Source organism: Carassius carassius, chromosome 11 (genome assembly GCF_963082965.1).
Source record: "Carassius carassius chromosome 11, fCarCar2.1, whole genome shotgun sequence".
Taxonomy (NCBI): domain Eukaryota; kingdom Metazoa; phylum Chordata; class Actinopteri; order Cypriniformes; family Cyprinidae; genus Carassius; species Carassius carassius.
In genome coordinates this window covers 22,689,287-22,704,948 of record NC_081765.1, presented here as the reverse complement: position 1 = coordinate 22,704,948, position 15,662 = coordinate 22,689,287, and the positions used below count along the sequence as shown (strand labels likewise).

General features: G+C 35.6%; 1 protein-coding gene across 1 annotated transcript; it reads left to right on the top strand.

The window, feature by feature from the left end:
- Nucleotides 1-10,058: 10,058 nt before the first annotated feature.
- Nucleotides 10,059-14,669, top strand: LOC132153035 (calsequestrin-2-like). Its single transcript, XM_059562150.1, has 11 exons — nucleotides 10,059-10,592; nucleotides 11,341-11,425; nucleotides 12,144-12,244; nucleotides 12,344-12,455; nucleotides 12,849-12,922; nucleotides 13,068-13,198; nucleotides 13,304-13,349; nucleotides 13,627-13,681; nucleotides 13,781-13,881; nucleotides 14,023-14,097; nucleotides 14,174-14,669. The coding sequence occupies exons 1-11, from the start codon at nucleotides 10,356-10,358 to the stop codon at nucleotides 14,456-14,458; spliced, it is 1,302 nt and encodes a 433-aa protein (XP_059418133.1). The 5' UTR covers nucleotides 10,059-10,355; the 3' UTR covers nucleotides 14,459-14,669.
- Nucleotides 14,670-15,662: the final 993 nt, after the last annotated feature.

Below are 15,662 nucleotides of genomic sequence, written 5' to 3'. Positions count from 1 at the left end.
AGTTTTTTACCACAAGTCATTTTTTTCCCATAATGGACCACCCAACTTAAATGTGTAAGGAATTTGTCTTTTGTATATGCATTTGTAATTGTAAGCACAGTCTTAGGAATACCAAATTTCTAAAACTTGATCTCACTTGTAAATGTTTCACCTGTGTAACTGGAAAAGTGTGTCCAAGGTTTAAATGTTAAATGGAAATTGTGAAAATAATGTTGTTCCATGTGATTAAACCTTGTACCTTGATGTACATCCCTAAACTATTTAGGTGCATTCATGTAAATTGTAACTGTAAATCTGTATGTAATTTGCTTACAACCTTTTGGATTTATAGCTCCTTTCATCCTTTCCCAAAAAACACCAAAATGCCTTTTGTGCAGAGCATAAGCTGTAAAGAGACTGCTCTTTCTTCATTTTGGTAATTTAACAGTTAATGTGAAAATACTTCCGAGATGTTTTCACTACAAAACAACGAAACTATAAACACAAACTGGTTATGTGGATGTTAATAAATGACCATCAGAACCGCGGCAGGAATGACTTGCTAGCTAGAGAACACTATCATTAATGTGTTAATAACTGTTATTATGATATCCTAATATTAGTCATTACTGGGATGTCCAATTTTGATTGCTGCGCAAAATAGTATCTTTTTCTTCTAGAAGAATTTGATTGTGGCTACAGTAACAGGCATTGCCTGTTGTTGATCTGCTGGTGAATGCACTATTTGTTCAGACAGGGGAACTGCTGGATGGCCTTATCGAATATGAGATAAGATGAACTTCTTATATTCTTGTACTTCTTTTTTTAAGTACAAGTTTACAATCATTGTATTAAAACCTTGAAAAGCCCTCAATTATAATTCAATTTGAATTCAGAAGTTATATCAAAAGAGTTATATGGAGTTTATTTTTTATTTTTTATCATTCCAAATAAAGTCAGATTGGGATAAAATCATTGGAGGGCTATTTTACATTGTAAATTAAATCTATGTCAATCACTCCGTGTATTTAAACCCATTTTTTATACAAATAATCTTTTTGTAAAAGGCACATTAATAAAAAAGAAAATGTTCAATAGAGATTTGTTCATTTATATTTATTAATTGATCCAAATGAATGGTTTGGTTTGTGACTGGTTTTTGTGAATGTTACTGAAGTTATTCTTATTTGTTTGCCGCTATCAGCTCATCTTGTTTTTATTTGTAGATTCATTCTCAGTCTCAGAGTGAAAAATCACAGTCATATCACTGCTTAAGTTGGAATAAAATAACTTAAAAGTAAAGGTACAATGTTTAGGAACTGTTGTGATTATCTGAGGCTTAATAAATTCAGATTCATTGTTCTCAGCATCCAAACCAGACATGATCTCCTTGAAATTACAAAATAAATGTTCCGTTTTCATGTGTTGTATAGATGCTCCAACAGAAAATCCTTTTAGCACACAATAAACACTTGTATGCATGTCCTGGCAGTGCCATACTACTTGCTTATGGGTCTGGTAGTGATGATTTCAAACCAATACCCAAATTTTTTATTTATTTTTTAATCTAAGGCACTTATACAGTATGTTGTTTGTTTGTGTTTAATAATGTGAATTTAAATTGTTACATTAATTTTTTAAAAACATAACAACAAAAGGGTTTTGTGTTTATTTGGTTTTATTTGATTTCAGTAGCTTGTTTTGTTTGTATCTTTTGTTACTGAATAGTGTATAGTTTGCAGATATTTCTGCTGTGTGATTTAGCGTGTGCACATTTATAACTATTACTTGTGTTGCAGAAATCTAGCTTTATCGATTCATTAGGATGAGTTCCATGAGCTAAAAAAGATCCATATGGAGTTTATTGCTTTCAATCTTTGATCTTATCAGAAATATGCAAATGATTTGTACATTGTACATTTGCTACTTTTATTATCAGAAGTTGCGGATGAATAAAAAGACATTCATTTGAGAAGAACAAACTGTATGAGCTTGGTTATTTGACATTAAATCTTGTATATTTTGTCATTTACTTGCATGTTGTTGAGCTTTTAATTCTTTAATTAATTTGTCCTCTTCCAAACAATTGACTAAACCACCACAATTTTACAGTCTTGTTTATCATGTCATTCATGGCTCTGTAATGTCATATAGAAATGATAATCCTGTCTTGTAATATGACATTGCAATAACACACCACCAATACTGCACAAAGTGATTTAGTCCCTAAATGAATATTCTGCATAAATATGATAATCCACCTACATTATAAAGACAATTACTCTATATACACATAGGCAGTATCAACCATTTTAATAATATACACACGTTAGCTGTAAAGTCACTAAGTAGTTTATATAAGCAGAACTACATAGACACTAGTGGTATACATCAAATAGAAATTTGTCTTTGAAAGAATATAAAATAAAGATTTCAGATTATGCATTGCTTTGAAGTGAACTGTAAAGTGAAAAGTGCTCTCTCTCTCTCTCTCTCTCCCACCAGAGCATGACAGTTTGTATCTGTGCACAGTAGTTTTCCACTAACAGCTTCCATTTAATTTGCATTCAGATTGCATGTTAGGAATGGAGGTGACTGAGTGGAAAACTTTCTTGAGGATGAAAACGTGTAGGTGAATAAACTGCAGGTTATTAGGGTGTGTCTGATTTGATGTTTATAAGAAAAAAAAAACTGCAACAATGTTCCAAGAACCTGTTTTGACAAGGTTAAAAATACACGAAAACCGATTCTAAATCTAGCGAGCGCTTTAATCTGGGCCGATGCAGTGTCCTTGGGCTTGGCGTTTAACCTGCATGGGAGATTCAATAATACTGTACGAATTGAAGGGATATAGCCTTGTCTAACCTGAGTCTACCGCTAGTAAGAACAAATTATCTATCCATATCTGGTTTGAACATACTACTTGTCCATCAGACTTTCCGCGATACACGGTGCTGACGGTGAAACCGCGGCACCGACTCCGCACCGTCGTTTAGATTTTTGTTTATAGTAATAAAAATCATTTAGGTCAGTAAAAGAACAGACACTACAATTAACAACTGAACGCAGCTACTCAATGCAGCCTGCAGAATGATAGTCGCATCACAGATCAGATTTAATTTCTTCAGTGAGGAGAGCTGACTGACAAGAAGACTGAGGTGAGACAGACGAGACGATGACGAATGATTTAGTTTCGAAACGAAATGCAAAAGAGCTTGTTAGGCAGCATTTGGGATTTTAAAAAACCTGAGGAGTTTCGCCGTTTATCTAAGGGGGTTTTTTGTAGTAGCTTATTATGACAAGACTGTTGGACTCGAAACTGATGTCCAATGAATAGTAGCCTACTGTGCAATCTGGTTGCATCCATTCAACAGGCGATATTTTACCTCTTCCGTATCACTCAGCCTAACAGCATCTTATAAGATATAGAGCTATTTGATAGGAAAACATACATTTGCTCCACTGTTTAGTTAATGTTACTGTGACCTCTTTTTCTGTATTTCCTCCTGAGGCTGGGGCTGCTACTCAGACAGTGGAAAAGTACTGGCAAAACAATACTGTGGGCTGCTCTTTGTTCATTGTTGCAGCAGAAGAGCAACAGTGAAAAACAACAAATCAATTTCAGAATGTATTAGACATGCACATTTGGACTGACCACTTAATTTTTACAACTAAAGGTCATAGCTGTGTGAATTGCACCCATAGCAGAATACTTCACTCCAGTTAATGACCAATTTAAATAAGAGACTTGGCATGCAAATAAGGTGCAAACATGGGAGATTGTTGGTAAATGTAATTCAGAAAGCATATTTTAAAGTCTATTTAAAGGCAATTTAGCGAATTGTTTCTAAATACATATGTATTAGAAATGTAGCCTATTGCTGAAAACACATGACAAAGACTGCGTGAATGATGTCATACTGAATTGTGGAGTTAGAACGTTAAATAGTTTTTCACCATTTTTGTGTTCAGGACCTTTTTAATTTAGAAAAGAGCACTGCAGTGTTTTTGTTTCCCCCATGTTGCTAACCACAAATCAGCTGTCTTGTCAGTCTAATCAAGGATTATTAAGCGAATGCTCTAAAATCTGGTTTGCTGTCAAGGAAACTGCCATGTTGGCAGAAACGATGGTGCTTTTCCACTACACAGTTCCAGCTCGCCTCAACTTGACTCGACTCAACTCGCCTTTGTTTGGTTTTCCAATGAGTAAAAGTTGTACCTGTACCTGCTTCCAGATACTTTTTTTTGTATCACCTCCGGCATTTTGAGCGAGCTGAAGCCATACTAGAATATGACATGAAAACACGGCAGGCTGCTGGTTGGTTATCAGATATATTAAAAAGAAATATTGCAATTATTCATGTATTAGTTGTGCAGCCTGTTTTTTTACATTTAAAAATATTTTGATGCAAAGTGTAAAATATTAAAATATGTTGTGAAAATAATGATGAAACTGGTGCATGTGCACAACTGAGAAGAGGACATTTATGAAGATAAATCGCAGCCCACGTCTCACAAGGTAAATAAAATAAAAAAATTAAAAAAATCAATGTATTAAAACATTTTTGAGAAATAAATAATTTGTACATTTACATATTTGGTAAGGGAAAAAGACAATATGTAGCTGTGAGTACACACCATGAGTTCAACTTTATTTTCGTGAACAGTAGGGAACATTATTGTATTTCATTCATTCACCGGACCCAAACATACGTATGTTTCAAATGCACTGGCTCAGTTAACATTTATATTATAGTAATAATAGAAGCGTAGATCTTATTTGCATTTGAAGTGTTATTATAAATCCTGTAAACATATATAGAAAGTAATATTTGGATTCTCCGGTTCTCTTCACTGCAGTTTAGCACAACCGGAGGTATCTGTGCACACTCTTGCAAGATCGGAAATCTAAGATGGCGGAGATATGCAACTAGCCCATTGAGCAAAAGTGGGCATTTATGACTTTGTGGGGGTTTTCAAACTGCTGGGTGTTTCTAAATCATACAATCAAAATGATCCCCCTTACCTAACCCCACCCCAAAACCTACCATCACTATGACGTCAGCCAATCAGATATCATGGTCTAAAAACACCATGATCTGGTAACTCCCATTACTTTCCTGCAGAGACCTATACTTGGAGAGCGACGACAGGTTTCCCGCTGACTGCGGACACGCCCCTAGCATTTGAGAACAGAGAATACTGTTTATTTTTTCAAGACTTTGATACCATATTTTATTGGCCTTTTTTATTTAAATTTGGCTAGGTGGTCAATAACGCGTTTTTCTGTGGTGTGACAAACTCAGCACACATTATTTAATATTGCTTTACCCGGACCGTAAGGCTTTATTTATGGGAAATAACACCATTAGAATCTTTTAAAAATCTTAATTTATCTTAATAAATGCTATTGACATTTGGAAGAAACAAGTTAGTTTTTTTCCTAGTTAATTCTAGTTATGGGAAAATTTACTTCATAAATCAAAACTGATACTAAAGTTTGGGCAACATTATATTTTTGTGTTATTGTCTGATATTTGCAAATTAAAAACCCTACCACCCAAGACACTGAAGTATGTTTCATCATAAAATGCAAATGATGACTCAAACATCTGATCATGAAATTACTTTTACTTAATAGCATGTCTTTAATGTTATTGAGAAAATTTTCAAGCATGTTGTTCCATAGTGGCATAGTGTGAAGTGAAGTGACATTCGGCCAAGTATGGTGACCCATACTCAGAATTTGTGCTCTGCATTTAACCCATCCAAAGTGCACACACACAGAGCAGTGAACACACACACACACACTGTGAGCACACACCCGGAGCAGTGGGCAGCTATTTATGCTGCGGCGCCCGGGGAGCAGTTGGGGGTTCGGTGCCTTGCTCAAGGGCACCTAAGTCGTGGTATTGAGGGAGGTGAGAGAACTGGACATGCACTCCCCCCACCCACAATTCCTGCTGGCCCAAGACTCGAACCCACAACCCTTCGATTGTGAGTCCGATTCTCTAACCACCAGGCCACGACTTCCCCTAAATCCCCTATGTTGTTCTTGTATGATCTACTTCCCCTATGTTGTTCTTGTATCATTCACAATTCCTATTTAATTTATTTGAAAACCCATGGATATAATTTATTTTATATAATATATGTACATTTTATAACATTTGGAACCTTAGTCAATAATAATAATGATGATAATAATAATAAAGTAATTTCTAATAATTAAAATGTAATATAATTTTTGACAAAATTACATTAAAAAATGAAACCTCCCAAACACAATGTTATGAAGAAAAGAAAGGAATAAATCAATATGGAAAATTCCTTCATATTAATGCAGTAATTTTTTTTCCCTAGCTTTTTTCATTTTTTACAGCTTATTTATTGTTGTGTATATATCTCAACTATCGTGTAAATACTGTCATATTGTGACAATCTTTTTTCTTTTTCTTTTTGTAACTCTTTTAACTGTTTTACAGTTATGGGACATTCAGTACTGCTTGGATGTTTGTTAAATGTCTTGACGAAATTGTTTTGCTTTTGTCCTTCGCCCTGCTTTGTATAAAAATAATTAGCCTCAATACTGAAAGGTATTCATCATGCTTGTGTTTATATTACAAGCTAGTTAACTGAATCATATAATGTGAACAATCCCTCAAAGATAACATCCCTGTCAAGCCTTAGGTAATGTAGTAATGTAAACCTGTCACAAGCAATTAAACACCAGGGAAGAGACACACGGAAAACAGCATTGTTCAGTATCTCATATGATGAATCATACTGTTCTCTACCACAACCCAAAGCAAAAAAAACACGGATGCCACACATTCCCAAAATTCAGTATAGATGGCTGGTTAAACGGTTCCACTGTGTAAGAGATTCCTCAACTAATGAAATCATTCCACAAAAAGGCATCTGAATGGAAAAGGGAGATATTTATGGATGCTGGGTTAATCAAGAGGCTTTAGAAGTGAGTTCAGGCCTGTATAACACACCTCAGAGGAGACACACTGATGATCTGTCATCAGAGGACCAAACCGGTTTTGCACAAGGTGCTGAACACATATTTAACTACTGAAATGACAGTAGTAAAGATGAATCATCTTACATCTGCTCTTGCTTCCTGTATAACTGATGTTCAGCCCATGACGAGTCTATTAGTTCTCCGACTCATTCTGCTGTTTTTCTGCTCCAGTACTTTGGATTGTTATATTGCCCCACACCCCTCAGGACAATTTATTGTGTTACATATTAAATTGCCTTTTTGTTTCTAATCATTAGCTTTTTTTTAAGGTCTACTGTATGTCCTCCAATGTATAATGCTGCTGCATACCTGTTTTTACCCATAGCTAATATATTATTTTCCGAAAAAAAAAAGTAAAAAATGGTAATAGTCAGAAGGGTGGGGTAAGAGGTTGTCACAGGTCTAACAACAGAAACGGGCTCAGGCTGAGGCATTATGACACAAGAAGGGACAGACTTAATGGAAAAGTACCATGCTGTCTTTGTACTTTTTAATTACTCCCTGTAACCTAAGAATTTTCTGAGTAATCCAAAATAACCTGGAACAGCAATAAAAGTTTTAGCATCTAACAAGAATCTAAATATAAAAAATATAGTTTACAAATAAATGATGGTTAAATACAAATGACTTGTATAAGTATGTATTAGAAGCGATCATTTTACTGCATAAGATTTATGGTTCAGAATAGTACAGAACCAGAATGTATAAAGCAATATGGCTCTAATTGGAACTTTTATTTTTAATTTATTTGACATTCTGAGAAGAAGACTATGGTGGCCACCGTATAATACCAAGTTAACACAAGCAGGATATAACAGCTCCATTAATATCAGTGTATCATTAAATCAGGTACTCAGGCCAACATACATGCAAAGGACATGGCTTAACAATTAACTGTCATTTATAACAACCTCTAACTTTAAGGAATAGTTATGAAGTAATGTATCTCAGAAATTATGTGTCTCAATGCAGCTTTTTTGTTACAATATACTGAGATTTTTTTAGTAACCCAACATAACTTTTGGCCCTCTATCATAAAATGGAAAATTACTTCCAGAGAAGCATTGTTTTGTTAATTATGTGAGTTGTAATATGGCCCTGTTTTACTGGTTGGATGAATTTGATGGTTGGAGGTGGATGTGCATGCTTACATGTGACGCAGTAACTGTATATTTAACAGGAACTGTTATTTTATACCCCACACCCTTCAGGTCACTTCATTGTGTTACATTACATTTTAATTAGTAAGAGTGCTTTCTAACATCATAAGTGTTCTTGTGATGTTAGAACGTTTTATTTTGCATGCATTTTCTACACAGGTTCACTTAACAACCCCTTATGTGAAAACCAAATAAACAAGCTCTTGAAAATGTTTCTTTTTTTAAAGAAAGAAAAGTGAGGAAATGTGATGTACTGATGTCAGTGTATAGCACATCTCACATATTTGTATTCTTCTGCCTTTTTTTTTTTTACATTTCATGTTCCAGTGGAAAGTCAGATATTTCCCTCAAGTTCTCTCTCTCTCTCTCTCTCTCTCTCTCTCTCTCTCTCTTTTACTCCATTTCTCATACTTTTTCCACTTTGTCCTTGAGTATGTCTTAAAGAACAACATCTTTCTGAGCCAGAAAGTGAGAAAATATAGTTTGTATCTGAGACAGGCTTTATTCTGTATCCGAAAAGATTACCCGCCTGTCCAAACTTATCCATTCATTCATTTAACTAGTTACTTTTATGAGTATGTATTCATTGTCATTCAAATGCCATTCACAATCATTCATAGAGCATCACTTGATTCAAATCTGGAACTGAAATGAACCAAGAGAGAAATTATGACATTACGTAAAGAGGCCATTTGAGAGGTTGTACATTCAGTGTTGCCAGTAATGTGGACACTTCAAGAAAAAATCCACAGCATTCCAAAGCAGTACTTGAAACAAACCAGAATCCTCTGTGTTTGTGAGGTATACTAAATTGCTTTAAATGTCAGTGCTAACAATACAGACCAATGCAGGAAACACTTAGAATGTGTCCAATTTAGGACGTTCAGTTTACATTGCTTTGTGAAACGCAGAAACCGTGGAGAATTGGTTTGCACTGCAATGGAACCGAATTCAATAAAGATTGGATTGGAGTTACTGTAAATGAGTCTGACATATGGACACGCTTGCCATCTAGTGGTTTTATTTAGCAACTTTTTTTTTATTTAGCAAATTTGTCAATTGAGACAAATATTGAACAGAGAACAAGGCACAAGTTCTCTCTCCAGTGTTTTCTTTCTGTTTTCCATTGTGATGGCTGATTGGCTAAATCTTAAAGCCTCCACCTGTACAAGAGACAGCTGATCCTAATTTAGGGCATGAGTAGTGCTTTGAAGTCAACTTCGAAGATTCACTTATAATATGTGATTTTGATTTAAACGTAACAAGTGTGAGGACTGGAGACAAAAGAACATTTATAGAAGCCTGTGGGCATAATTTGATTAATTATTCACTCTTAATTAATTCATTATCTATTTATTCATTTATTTATTTAATTGATTTATCAGTTTGAAGTAATGTATTTATTTATATAAAAATACAAAATACAATAAAAAATACAATAAAAAAATTAAACACCCATATAGTATAATGCAAGTTTAATGCTCTAGTGCTCTAAAAACACACACCCACCCACCCACCCACACACACACACACACACACACACACACACACACACACACACACAAATGTTTGTTTTTGTGAAAAGTGGGGACATCCCATAGGCGTAATGGTTTTTATACTGTAGAAACTGTATATTCTATGGCCCTACACCAACCCTAAACCTAACCCTCACAGGAAACTTTGTGCATTTTACTTTCTCAAAAAAACTCTCATATCACTCTTTTCCCTTCTAAGCATCAAATGTCATTAGCTGAGGTCTAATCACTCTTCTTTAGTGCTCTTGTTCCTTTGCAGTCCAACTGGGGTATTTTTAGCTCTGAAACAACTGGGCTCCTAAAAAAGGGTTAGAGGAACACTGCTATGTAAGGTATCCTGCCTGCTCTCTCCCCCATCCTATTACCAGCACAATCCACCAGCCACTCTTTGTCTCTAGTCAGGAGAGAAGGCAGAGAGTCAAGGGTTTGCCTGAAGAAAGCTGCATATTATTAGAAGAAGGGTACGCAAGCCCTCAAAAAGAGCGGTGGAAGAAGGCCTGGACGGTTTCCACTGTCATAATTTCTGTTATCAACTCTTGACACATTTTCCTATTTCTCACACTACTTCACTAGAGCTCTCTTTAACCTACTGGAGCTGCATGAAGAGCCACTGTTTCTTTTTGGAAAGGACTTAAGTTATTAGTATAGACCATGCAGACCACCTGGATCCTGCTGCTTGCCTCCCTGGGTCTCTCTACCCTGGCTGACACCGAGAAAGGCCTAGAATTCCCCCATTATGATGGCAAAGATCGTGTCCTGGACATAAATGAGAAGAACTACCGCAAAGCCCTGAAGAAATACGACATGCTGTGCCTGTTCTACCATTCTCCACCACCAACAGCAAAAGAGCTGCAGAAACAGTTACAAATGACTGAATTAGTGCTGGAGGTAAGACAGGAAAAGACAAGAATGAATGTAGAGTGTAAGATATAAAACTGAAAGGATTTCATAGAGTGTTAATTGGAGCTTTTATATTATTACTGTACTATGTTTTTAAATAATTACAAATATTCAGTATTTAGTATGACATTTTGGAGTTAATGGGTTGCAAGTGTGAAATGTAATAATAAATATAAATGTAACAGAATATAGGTTGAAATAATTTTTTTTGCATGTCCTATGTAATAACATCTTAGATGCCCAAAGGCTGCAGCTCACTCAATCTTCATTTCCCATCTATAATTATTTGGATTAAAAAAGTGGATAACATCAATCACCATGTTAATCAGGCACGTCATGTTCAGTACACCCGATAGCCTGAAGAGCCTTCTGAATGTGTGCAGAAGAGAATTGACTTTTAAAATTCAGCCATTTAAACTACTCGCATCACGATGAAAGCAGAACACTGAGGGTATTTATGGAACAAGAACACTTCTAAAATGATTACATAAGTGTGCCCTCCTTAAGTCTAAATTCATGGCTCGCAGGTTCACTATCTAGACAACAAGGCCAGTGTGACTCAGTGGTACTCCATGTACTTCTAATATTAACTGAAACATGCATACATTTATGTATATACATAGGTTATATAGACTTTGATTTATTTTATTTTATTGCACACACACACACACAAAAAACAAACAAATAAATACATAAATTACTGTTAGAGGACTAATCATGATTTGTTTTTCCACAGTTAGCTGCTCAAGTATTAGAGGAAAAGGATATTGGCTTTGGAATCGTTGACTCCCAAAAAGATGCTAAGGTTGCCAAGAAACTAGGTGAGGCTATAACTTTGGGTGGGATATCTGAATGAGAATGTCATCATTGAAATGTTAATGTACAAAATTAACAGTAAAAATAAACTAAATTACCTAATTTTAAAAATGTTTAACAATTATTTTGGCTATGAATGTCCAACAATTATATTGCTATTAATGTATTTATGGAATTTACAGGACCCGTAAAGTATTAAGATAACATGTCAAACATTTTAAACACTTTTCAGCCATTAATCTTCATCACATTTTAGTCCAGGATAAGCATTGAAGTGAAGTGAAGTGACATTCAGCCAAGTATGGTGACCCATACTCACAATTCATGCTCTGCATTTAACCCATCCAAAGTGCACACACAAAGAGCAGTGAACACACACACCGTGAACACACACACAGAGCAGTGGGCAGCCATTTATGCTGCGGTGCCCAGGGAGCAGTTCGGGGTTCGATGCCTTGCTCAAGGGCACCTCAGTCATGGTTTTGCCAACCCGAGATTCAAACCCACAACCCTAGGTTTAGGAGTCAAACTCTCTTACCACTAGGCCACGACTTCCCCTAATTGGCTTAAAACATCTCCTAAAATCCTCACTAAATATCCCAGTAAAACAAATTTTAGAACAAAATCAATGACGCTTTTGGAGATTTACACGAATGGATGCCGATTTCATTGTACAGTGTATGTTTTACTGCAGTGATGAATGTCCATATGTTTCATTGGAAGGTTTGCATGAGGAAGGCAGCATCTATGTCTTTAAGGAGGACCGTGTGATTGAATTTGATGGCCTGCTTGCTGCAGACACTCTCGTGGAATTCCTTCTGGATGTAAAGAATCTGTATTTATCATAAATCTAAATATCAAATTTTTGTAGTGCTTTTATATGTCATTCAACTTTCTGGCACCCTCTCTCCCTCGTCCTTTAGCTGATGGAAGATCCGGTTGAGATAATTGACAATGCTCATGAATTGCGAGCGTTTGACCGTATGGAAGAAGACATCAAACTCATTGGTTTCTTCAAAAGTCGTGACTCTGAACGTAAGTATGTGTGTGCAGACTATGAGGGACAATTATATCCTTCAGCTGCGGTTATCTGATCTCTGCACCTTCCAAACACATACCTACATAGTATGCAATAAATTAATACCATGCAATAAATGTTAACACATTCATTTTTAAACATCTCTACATTCCAGTTATGCTTTTTAAATGCACAATGAAATCTTATAGGCTCTCTTGAGCATTGTAGGCTACTACTCTTTCAAGCTATAGTTGACATTTAGAGGTCATTTATTTCAAGTCACCACTCAAGTAGGCTACAAAAATAAAGGTTCCAGTTACGAGTAAAAGGGAATTTACAGTTTTTGATGCAGTTGCCTTTTAGTAAACAAACAATCAATGCTTGTTTTTAATTGTTTTACGTTTCCTCAGATTATCTTGCATTCCAGGAGGCAGCTGAACAGTTTCAGCCTTTTATCAAATTTTTTGCCACCTTTGAGAAATCTGTGAGTATTGCATTTTGTTTTATATATTATGTTTTCGTTCAGAAGATCTTTAGGCTATCATTGTGCCATTCTTGTCTTTTGGGGACTGGAGAATTCTTTGAAAACCATTGATTGTAGACATGTTGTTTTAACTGTTGCATTTCAGGTTGCAAAAGAGCTGACTCTGAAGATGAATGAGGTGGACTTCTATGAGCCCTTCATGGAGGAACCAGTCACCATTCCAGACAAACCAAACTCAGAGGAAGAGCTGGTGGCCTTCATAGCCGAACACAGACGGTATTCAGTAAAAGCTAATCTAATGATATTCGAAAGGATGGACAGACAGATATGTGATACAGATTTCATTATATACATACTGATAATATCTGTTGACCTCCACAGACCAACTCTAAGAAAGCTCAGGGCAGAAGACATGTTTGAGACCTGGGTGAGAAATATTTGTTAAATGAAAATTTAATGGAATTGTATGATTTTTATATTTTATATGACTTATTTATTTTATATGAAGTTCTGAAAAGCTTTCTTCTGAATGGTCAATCGCATTATCTAGTGCAATGGCAATGCACTATATCAATCTGCTCATGTAATAACAGTGGAACAGTGAAAGAAAGCTTAATAACTAAATAAAGTCCCGTTGTGAGCAGAGGAATACCTGTGGATATCATAAAGCATTGATACATTGAAATAAATGTTCTCTTTTGCAGGAGGATGATTTGAATGGAATTCACATTGTAGCCTTTGCAGAAGAGGAGGACCCTGGTATGGACTATTTTAGGGCACCTCTTCATTCTTTATAAAGACAATGATATTCATTTAGTGTGAGCATCATCAAAATGTGACCTTTAATATGGGTTTCAGATGGTTTTGAATTTTTGGAGATTTTGAAGGAGGTGGCCAGAGACAACACACACAATCCAGACTTGAGTATTGTGTGGATCGACCCAGACAACTTCCCACTGGTGACTAAAAGAAGTCTGGATAGATGCATGATGATATATATTGTGTCATTACTGCTGTGATGTGAAATGGATGACAAAAATTGAAAGAAAAATTATTTCTTTCTTTTGAACCACCCTTAATATGCACATTTCCTTTCTTAGCTCATTCCTTACTGGGAGAAGACCTTCAAAGTTGACCTCTTCAGACCACAGATTGGTGTAGTTAATGTTACAGATGTAAGTGGATTACTTTCATTTTTAATCCAATTCATTATGAAAGCCTTCTTTCTCACTGTCATGTCCTCTATGACAGGCGGACAGTGTCTGGTTGAAGATCCCTGATGATGATGAGTTGCCGTCACCCGAAGAGCTGGAAAACTGGATAGAAGATGTGCTCTCTGGAACAGTGAATACAGAGGATGATGATGATAATGATAGTGATGATGACGATGACGACGACGATGATGATGATGATGATGACGATGATGATGATGACGATGATGACGACAATAAAGATGAAGACGACCATGGTGGTGATGACGATGATGATGACGACGATGATGATGATGATGATGATGATGATGATGATGATGAATGATTCATAAACTGTGAACTTCAAACAAATCTGCTGAAAGAACGTCTTGTACAGCAAAATCATTTTGTACATTTTGTACATCAGTGGATAAACTGCAGTGTTCTTAATATCACATTGAAACGATACATGTCAAAATTTCTCTTATTTATATAGATGAAAATCATTTATTTTAATCACCTCTAAACTGGAAATTGATAAAGGGATTCAAATGAAACACCGTGGTGTAATTTTGTCACAGCATTATATATTACTCGCGTTTACATTTTCTACTGTAATCAATCACAAAATATAATAAAAGTTTACAACTGGGAAGGAAAGCATGTTCCTATTTAACCATGTAAGGCCTTATTAGATTTCATATCTATATGATTTGACACAGATCAGACAGTGATCTGGGTGGTTAGAGTCCTCGATGCTTTTAGCAGCTCTGCCTCATCTGAGATAGATGTCATGCAGAAAGGGGAGAGCAGTCCTGAGCTCAGCTAAGTGTGCCACTCTCTGCAGGGCTTTGCAGTCCTGGATAGAGCGGTTCCCATGCCACACTTAGATACGCTGAGTAAGTATGCTTTCTATGCTACCAACAGTTATAAAAGACAAGACTTTTAGTGGATGTTTTGTTGAAAATAATGCACAGTACGCAATCTTCTAGCCTAGAATGCTACAGTATAGCATTCTATATGAAGCACAGACTTTATTAGAGTCACAGAAATGCAAACGTTTTGTTGAAAAATGCATAATACACAATCTTCCAGCATAGGATGAAATCACTAAGTACATTAACAATACTTTTAGACAGATATTATGCGATTTAATGGAAAATTATATGAGTTGCAGACTGTCAGGCGAACAATGTTGGTTGATGATGATGATGATGATAACGACAACGAAATTCAGATACTGTGAACCTCATACAAATCTGCTGAAAGAGCTTTTCTATGTCTTTTACCTTTCCTTTTATTATAATCACCTATCCAAACTGGAAATTGTTAAAAGGATTCAAATTAAGTATATTACCGTACCACACATTTACAATAATAAATCTTTACAGCTAAATAGAAAAGTGTGGTTATATTTAATTATGTAAGGCCTTATGGGTTTTCATATTTATACAATTTGACAGGACATTTGACAGATTTGATTAGTCAAAACCGCTGCAAAATATATTTTGATCTAAATTCTGATTTTGAATTTAGCAATGATCAATGAC